The 9,867-nt window shown below is 23.5% G+C and overlaps 1 protein-coding gene across 4 annotated transcripts in view; it reads left to right on the top strand.

Annotated features, from left to right (window-relative positions):
- The first annotated feature begins 5,862 nt into the window (after window positions 1-5,862).
- LOC124956371 (serine/threonine-protein kinase N) overlaps window positions 5,863-9,867 on the top strand; it is a 71,931-nt gene continuing 67,926 nt past the window's right edge. For 2 of the 4 annotated variants that reach the window (XM_047512095.1, XM_047512092.1), the window contains exon 1: window positions 5,865-6,137. In XM_047512095.1, the coding sequence (XP_047368051.1) occupies window positions 5,991-6,137 (147 nt within the window). In that variant the 5' untranslated portion in view covers window positions 5,865-5,990. Of the gene's footprint in view, window positions 6,138-9,867 lie in introns of all 4 variants that reach the window. The other 2 variants (XM_047512093.1, XM_047512094.1) reach the window with 2 other exon arrangements.

Below are 9,867 nucleotides of genomic sequence, written 5' to 3'. Positions count from 1 at the left end.
AAACAGAAGATAAAAAGGTATAAAAAGTATAAAAATAAAATGTCTATATAAAGAAGGAGAAAAAAAAGAAAAAAGAAAAAAAAAAAAAGCAAAAAAAAATATATATAATTCTTGGGTCGTTAAATAAGGGTGTATAACAAGATGAAGGGTGTATGGACAAGAAGGGTGACCCCGAGGACTGTTGACCCTTCTTGCTTCTTTATTATATACGTTAGATATTACGGAATGTATGAAAATAACTCGTGCGTCACACTGTGTCCGACACGAACAGCTCGATATTTGTGTGTGTGTGTGTGTGTGTATACGTTCCAGCTCTTCTCTCTCTTTCTCTCTCTCTCTCTCTCTCTCTCTCTCTCACTCTCTCTTTTTCTCTTTTCTTTTTTCTCTCTTCTCTTTTCTTTTTTCTCCTTTCTCTTTTCTTTTTTCTCTTTTCTCTTCTTGGGGTTCGTTGCTACTTCGAATAATCGTTTTGCTCTTCTCGATCGTCTCTCTTTCTCTTTCCTTTTCTCTTTCCCTCCACGAGTCCTCTTTCTCCTTCTCCTCCTTCTTCTCCTCCTCCTCCTCCTCCTTCTCCTCCTCCTCCTCCTTCTCCTTCTTCTTCTTCTTCTCCTCTTACCTCCCTTTTACCGCGGATCTTTTTCTGGTCGTTCGGAACGGCCGCCGCATCCGTGACACATACGTTCCTCTCGTCTTCTTCTACTTCTATTTCTTCTTCTACTACTTCTTCTACTTCTTCTTCTTCTTCTTATTCTTCTTCTTCTTCTTTTTCTACTTCTTCGTCTTCTTCCTTCGTTTCTTATTTATTCCCTTTTCTTTTTATCGAACAAAGACTAAGCTAATTTCGAAAGAGAGAGAGAGAGAGAGAGAGAGAGAGAGAGAGAGAGAGAGAGAGAGAGAGAGAGAGATACGATCATGGATCCAGAAGTAGATTAAGCTTTCTCTGAGTATATTATTTGACGTTGTAGAAGATTTTTCCATTTGTAATTAAATACTTTTTTTTTCTTTTTCTTTTCTTTTCTTTTTTTTTCTTTTTTTTTTTTTTTTCTTCAAATGCAATCAATCGTTTTACTAATCAAATATTCAATCGATTTTTGTTTCTCTCAAATTTCATTCATTTTTTTTTTCTTTTATCAAATTCAATTCATTTTCGTTTTTATGAAATTCAATCGATTTTTCTTTTTATCAAATTCAATTCATTTCGTTTTCATCAAATTCAATTTATTTTTGTTCTTATCAAATTCAATTCATTTTCGTTTTTATGAAATTCAATCGATTTTTCTTTTTATCAAATTCAATTCATTTCGTTTTCATCAAATTCAATTTATTTTTGTTCTTATCAAATTCAATCTCTTGGCAGTCCTTTTTTTTTTTTTTTTTAGTCAATAAAACAAAAAACTTTCATTTTCTTTTATATCTCTTAATTTATAACAATAAAAAACTACAATGAAATATGTAAATTTGTTGTTAAGAAACCTTTTTTTTTTCTTTTATTTCCTTTTTTTTTTTTTTTTTTTTTTAATACAAACGTATTCATTTAATATTAGTTTGATGAGAAAATAATCGTTGTTTTTAATCGTTTTGTTGGTTTACTCGATACGTAAAAATTACAATTAGTTTTTACATCAATCTAAAAGTAATTAAGAACATATATTAATTCACGATTATACAAATGCATAATTGTATAAATGCATAATTGTATGAATTCGTAATTATCCATGACGAGTTTGATTTTTTTTTTTTTTTTTATATATCCTTGCAAACATTAAATTTTTTATTGTGATCATATGCAATATCACAATGAATCAAAATCAAATTCAATTTTTTATTTTTTTTTATTTTTAATGTGATCGCGTTTAGAGTATTGCGACGCATTTTCCAAGTCTATCTGTATTACATATTAAATTATTAATAATTAAGAAAAGTTCGTCAATAAATTTGAAATATTTAATTTGATTTGTGAAAAGTTGTTGAATGTTATTTGAAAAAATGTGAATTTAATTTGCACAAATTTATAAAGGATAAATCAATAGTTTCTAATTGGGCGAAAAATGATATTAAAAATCGATTAGACTTTTATGCAATTTTTTAAATTAATTCTTTTTTTTTTCAAATTGCAAAACCGCAAAACTTGCTTGTAAAGATTATAAGCTTAATAACTGCAGAGCTAAAAAATTAAATTATCGAGAAATAAGAATTTTTAAAAAGATATTTAAAATCACGTAGAAAGTTTTAGTCTTTCTCAGGAATTTTTGAGTCGCACTGTATTTTTTTTTCTTTTTTCTTCTTCTTTTTTTTAGAGTTAAATAATTCTGAAATTTAATGAACGGGATAAAGGAAATTTAACGAAGTTAACGAAAAGAATTAAATTATATACGTATCGTGGATTGGTGGATTTAATTTTTAAATGGCCCAAGGCATTAAAGGATTTTTCAAGCTCCGAATTAAAATAAATCGATTATGGATAATATATGTGTATATTTTATCGCTTAAACTGTTTATGCAAATTACGAAATGAGAAATACTATGATCAAATACGATTATATATAGTTGCAAATATAGAAATAAAAATGATATACCGGTCACCCACTGATTATTCAAGTAAATTTATTATGTAATATAAATTTATATGTTGTTGTATGGGTCCTATCTTATCTTATGGAGCCCGAGGCGACAACCTCTATCGTCTTTACGTAAATCTGCCACTAATATCGTGTGATATTTATTGTAAAAAAAACACCGTCTCTCTCTCTCTCTCTCTGTCTCTTTTTTTCTCTTTCTCTTTCTCTTTCTCTCTCTATCTCTCTCTCTTTTTTTTAAATTATTAGCTTGCTTAAAAAATCCTTGTTAATTAATAATCTAGCTTCATTAAATGTCGAATAAGATAGACGGGACAAAGAAAATTTTTAAATAAATTAACAGATCAATATATATATATATATATATATATATATATATAATATTTGTTATAAAAAATGATTAAAACTATTAGTTTATAAAGATATGAGAAACAATAGAAACAAAATTATAAAATTAATGAATAGAACAATATATGTATTATTATATCATAAATAAATAAATATCGAATGATATTTATTATAAAATAGAATAAACGAAATTTTTAATAGCCAATAGAAATAATTTGTAGATATGTATATGTATTAATAAATATGTGAATATTCACACGAACATAAACATATACATTGTTTTATAATAATATATATATATATATATATATATATATATTATAAATATTAAAAGATTTTCTTTAGTAATATTTAGATCACAGAAAAAATTCTTTCTAATAATTATAAAAATAATAAATATTCCTTCTATAAATAATTATTAACATATATATACAGAACGGATTAAAAATGCTTATGTGGTTAGAAGGTTCTTAGATGATCTGAAAAATTATTGTTTTTTGATTTAGAGACAGATTTGTGGAATACTTTTATGATCTGAATAAAAAATGATTCTAAAAATTATCTCAGAAAAGAATAATTGATTTTTAATATAATCAAAAAAATTTTGACTAACTTGTACATCCTGATATCTTTTGTTTTACATATATAACTATACGGGATGATTATAAATCAATGAATATCTCGTTTAATAAATGTTTTACGATTTCATGCGTCGAATATTTTAAAAGTAAGAAATAAAATATCCGACATCCGAAAGTTCAATGCTTTTTTATTTTTCTTACAGAACATTATGATTTTTTTTTCATCAATTAAATACTTTAAATCGATTATCTTTTAAAAAAAAAAAAAAAAAGAAAAATTATTCAACGAGTAATGTAAACAACCTTAAAGTCTCTATACTCGTTTAATAATTTTTTAAAGATCATCGATTATAATATCGAATTAATTAAAAAGATACAGGATGTTCCACGAGAAAAATTAAATATCCTTAAACCATCGATTTCATTCGGAAATCGAAATATTTTGTATTCGTAATTCTAAAATATAATTTTACCCATGAAATTATGTTAACCTTTCTTAACTCTTTAAGTATAAATGACGATTCTCGTCTCCATATACATTTATTCTGTCAAACTTGATTTTGACGGACTATGCCTGCCGCATATTTAAATGTTTAAAAACCATATAAATTTTTTCTGATTTGTACCAAAAAAAAAAAAAGAGAATTATTATGATATTTACATGCATTCTCTTGCCTTCTTTAGTATCCTACAATTGTTTAGCTAAGGATGCTAGGCGTTTCGTGAAAGAAACCAATAATAAAAAAAAATCCTTTCAAAAAGATTTCATGTATGCGCCAAACATAATATACGAAATGAGATCATTTGTGTCAATGTAAACGTTGTAAGATAGCATTACATTTACCTGAGTGACTTTCGAGAACTATAATATATTTTAAGAATATTAGTTTGGGGTAATTATTATAAAAAAAAAAAAAATAGTTCGTTATTTTTTTTTTTTTTTTTCATAATAATTTCCATTAAAACGAGAAATTTGTTTCTTTTTCTTTTCTTTTCTTTTCTATTTTTTCTTTTCCTTTCTTTTTTTTTTTAATTTCATTGTCACTTTTAAAGAGGATATTTTTCAATCCGTTCTATCACAAATGTTTTCTTCACATTTATATAAATAAAATTTATATTCAATAAAAATTGAAATATTTGAATTTTATTTTGTTAAGAAAAAAAAAAAAAAGAAGAAATTAGTAAATTTTTTTTTGTAATAATTTTCAATAATTTTCAATAAATCAAGAAATTTGTTTCTTTTTCTTTTCTTTTTTTTCTCTTTTTTTTTTTTTTTTTTTTTTTTTTTTTCTTAATTTCATTGTCACTTTTAAAAAGGATATTTTTCAATTCGTTCTATTATTACAAATTTCCACATTTATATAAATATATTCAATAAAAAAAATTGAAATATTTTAATTTTTATTTTAATGATAACTCAGAGTCGAGCTAAATGAAATTATCCGCACAGGCATGTTTTTTTTTTTTTTTTTTTTTTTTTTTTTTTTTTTTTTTTTTTGAAATAGTTAATCATAAGGCAACACGATTACACAATGTTTTATTTTATTGCTTCTAATAAACCGATATATTCAACTGACTATTTGATTTATAATCACCCTGTATATTAGGAGAGCTTTTTCACATAAGTCAACACATATACAGAGAAACAAAATCGGTTACGAATTACACAAATATATCGAAGTTTTCTTTTAAATACGCGTACGTTCGTTTAAATACACTTCTTTATCTCGAGAAGGTTACCTTATGAAAAACATAAGGAGTTGAGAATCGCTGTTATCGGATTGAGCTAGATAAGAGATAACGGGCACAACGGCAATGTCTTCACGAACGAATTGGATTCTCAAATTCGAGTATCGCGTCGGTGAGATCGCACGGATTAATTTCATTCGGATAAAAAGAAGAAAAAGTAGTTGAATTTTATCTCGTTAAAGTTTATTTCTTCTCTCTTTCTTTCTTTTTTTTTCTTTTTTTTTTTTTTTTTTAAGATTTCTTCTTCCTCTTCTATTATTTCTTTTTTGCAATAAGGATTTAGCCCCCTGCTGTTCTACTTGAGTGTTGTTTAATGTGAATTAATTTCAAGGTCGACCGGAAATGTAATTATATATCGATCATGATGATTCATGATAGCCGATAAAATGTCTCAGAGTGTGGTTTTACAAGAATTTAAGTTAATTTCGTTAAACCATCTTTTCTATCTTTTCTTTTTCTTTCTTTTTTTTTTTCTCATATTTTCTTTTTCATTTTTTTTTTCTCTTTTTTTTTTCTTTTTTTCTTTTTTTTTTTTTTTATTTTTTTGCGAAGCAACGATCAACACCGTTTAACAAAGTATCGAGTTTTTGGTTTATTTTCGTTGGAATATTTGTTGAAGAAATAAATCGTACGTGCCTTTGCTGACTTTTATCTTTGAATTATTTTAATCGTACACGTAACAGCTTTTGGTCTAGGCAGTGAAAGAACAATCAAACTCGTGTTTAATATATCGCGAATGATTGGTATAAAGGAACGGAATCGTACGGAGAGAATGTCTTTCGTTAGTCTTCATAAAAAGGAAAAAGTGAGTGTTGTGAAGAGATGTCTTTCGGCGAAACGACCGAGAGCGAAATCCTGTTTCGCTTCTATAGATCCATACATGGTATTTATATTTTATTTCTTTTTCTTTTTTATTTTATTTTATTTTTTTTTTATACAAATATTATATATATATATATATATATATATATAATTACTAGTATGTATATTTATTATAGTTATATTTATCATAAAGTATTGTTCTCAAACTTTTTAGAAAAAATAAATATATATATATGTACATGATAATAATAATAATAATAATAATATATATATATATATATATATATATATATATAATATATTGTATATAATTAATATATAAATTATATATCTAATATTAATCAAATCAAATATATACCTCATTTAAATATGTATATATTAAAGAAAGAGAAAAAAGAGAGAAGAAGAGGATATTATTAAAATATTAATTAATAGAGAGTTTTGGAATTGAGATATAATATTAAGAGATATTTTTTATAATGATAATAGTTATCTATATAATTATTATCTTTTCTCTTTTTTTTTTTTTTTTTTTTTTTTTTTTTAGATAGTATGGATAGAAATAAATTCATTGTTTTTTTTTTTTTCTATTTGCATTAAATTTTATTTTTATTGGAAAAAAATTTATTTAATATTTTTATCAGAAAATATAATTATTATATTTATAATTATTAGATATTATATTTCTTGTTTATCGTACTTAAATTATAAAAAAAAGAAAAAAAATTTAATTTATCCTTTTTTTTTTTTTTCATGTCTATTAGAAATAATATATTTATTATTTTTCTACTTCTTATTGTTAGAAAATATATTTATAATTTTTATATAATATTTATCAGAAAATACATTTATATTATTTTTATAATAATTAGATATAGTATATTTATTATTCTTTTACTTATTAAAAAATACATTTACTTATTATTATATTAATTAGATAAACATATTTACTGTTTACGATTACTTATTAGAGAGTGAGTATAATTTAGTCTTTCAAATATTTCAAAAGTAAACCTGAACAATTTTTTATATATTTCAAATAACTTCTGAACAATTTTTTTACCTTTAATTAAAAAGTATATTTTCAATTTTATTATCAGAATAGAAAAAAGAAAAATATCTTTTGATCATACTTTAAAATATTAAAGAAAAAAAAAAAGAAAATAGTAATTAACAAATGAATGCAAATTTTTTTTATACTTTATTTAATAGTTTTACGATAACTCTTTATTTTTGCTCCAAAAAAAAAAAAAAAAGAAGGAAAGAAAAAAGTGAGAGAGAGAGAGAGAGAGAGAGAGAGAGAGAGAGAGAGAGAGAGAGAACAAAGTATACTTCTTAATAAGAGTAAAAAGTTTAATAATAAAAAGGTAATTACGTTAAATTTATCTATCCTTTTTATTCTTTTTTCTTTTTTTTTTTTTTCTTAATTTCTTAAGTTTTTTCTTTTCTTCTCTTTTTTTTTTATTATTATTTTTGTTTTTGTATTATCACGCATTAAATGAATAGTACGATTTATGCAGAATAGGTTCGGCAGTGAACGTGTTAAAGAACTCAGAAGCGTTTTAGTATAGCCTCGAGCGAACGTAATTTATAGTCGAGTGAGAGAATCTCGTTAAAGAAAATCGATCGTTCGTCCGAGCGCGAATCTTCGGGTCGTCTCGGGATGTCGATACTCGGGACTTCGAAATCGATACTTACTTTTTTTTTTCTTTTTTTTTTTCTTCTTTTTCTTCTTCTTTTTTTTTTCTTTCTTTCTTTCTTTCTTTTTTCTCTTACATCGCGTCCGTCAATCTATATTGCAATCTATTCGCAATGGAGAACCTTTAACGAGGTGATATGCGTCAGAGGATTTCCGGTCTAACAGGGAGTTACGATCATACCAGTCATAAATTAAATTTATCAGAATTATACATTAGAATAACTAGTATTTTATATATCTAAATAAATAAATAAATAAATAAATAAATGAATGAATGAATAAATAAATAAATGGGAAATAAAAAAATTAATGACTCTTTTTTCCACAACAAAATTTTTTCTTTACTTTATTTAATGATCACTCTGATACTTATATTATTTAAATATGGAAAAATTAATACTAATATAAAAAAATATTAATTATTAATATTATTATTAATACTATTATACTATAGTAATATTAGTTATACTGCTGTTATATTACTATGAGCAGTTATATAGTAATATACTATATCATATCACTAATAGAGTATTAATAACTGTATAGAGTTTAATATACTAGAGTTAATGTAATATGATTTTCTGTTTAATAATGAATGTTACGATAAATACGAGTCATAAATTAAATCGGCTGCAATTATATATTATATATACAAGTTATATAATACTTTATATATTTTATATTTATTATTTTATATAGTACTAGGACACATACTACTATGTTACTATACTAATATCCTATGAACTATATACTATAGTAAAATATTTATTAAACGGAATATGAAAATATTTTTTAAAAATTATTTTTAATGCACTAATACAAGTGTTACTATTATATCAGTACATTAATAATATATATATATATATATTATTAATAGCTAGTAATAAATATATTATATTTAAATATTTCTTATTATAATCAATATATTAGTATACTAGTACTATCATTAATAATTAGTATGTTTTACTAGGTACTATTTTTTTTTAACTTAAAAAAGTAAAGTTCTGTAAATAGATCGTAAAAAAAAAAAGATTTGGAAAAAAATCCTTGTGAATTTTAACAATAAAGCAATGCACAATAAAAAAAATGCATACATACATACATACATAAATACATACATAAATACATACATACATGCATATATACTAATAAAACATACCATTTGAAATAAAACTATGTACAAACAGTAACATAAATATATAATGTAAAATAAATTAAAGCATTAAATATTGACATAATTGAAGCAAAAAAAAATTTTTCTAGTTAAAAAAAAGAAATAATATTATTTATATCTAGATAAAAAATACAAAAAAAATTTCAACTTATGTTACTATTATTAATCAATTAAATAATAGACCAGCAAATAGAAGAATATGCTAATCAAAATTCGAACGAAATGATTGTAAATATTGATCATTTATTTCGTTTATTTTTTTTTCTCTTTTTTTCTTTCTTTCTATCTAATATCTCTCATAAATCGAGATACGATGAAACGATTTCGACGAATGATTTTGTTTGAGAGAACGTCAAAAATCGATGGAATCTTTGATCGGCTTAAATCTTATCGTATTTCTTCGATTGATTTTATCATTTACGACGGAATAGTCACGTCGTCGTATTATGTGAAAAATAACATGTTTATGTCTAAGAGTTAGTACTAATAGATAATCCTATGCGTCCTATAATCGAATCGTTCACTTTGTCAAATCGATTAACTCCGTATAAAAAAAAAAAAAAAAAAAAAAGGAAAAAAAAGTGTAATGTGAACAACATAAATTACTTTTTAAATTTCCATTTGAAATATAAATTCGACTGAACATCGCAGCGTGTACAAATTCCAGACGTATTTAGTTTTAATCTAACGACATATTAAATGAATAAGAATAGAATAAAATAGAATATAATAGAATAGAATAAAATAGAATAGTATTAGAACAAACCTGATTTATTAAAATAAATTATTTTTTATTCGATGGCCAAGAAAAATCTTATCATTTAATTTATTATTAAATAATGAAAATTAAGGAAATTTATTATGAGTATAAAGAGTGTAGAGTATTCTCATGGAATTGGTTTGACGTTAAAAAAAAAA

This window comes from Vespa velutina, chromosome 21, assembly GCF_912470025.1.
Source record: "Vespa velutina chromosome 21, iVesVel2.1, whole genome shotgun sequence".
NCBI lineage: Eukaryota > Metazoa > Arthropoda > Insecta > Hymenoptera > Vespidae > Vespa > Vespa velutina.
The sequence above is the reverse complement of the archived record's forward strand: the minus strand, read 5'-3'. Positions and strand labels throughout refer to the sequence as shown.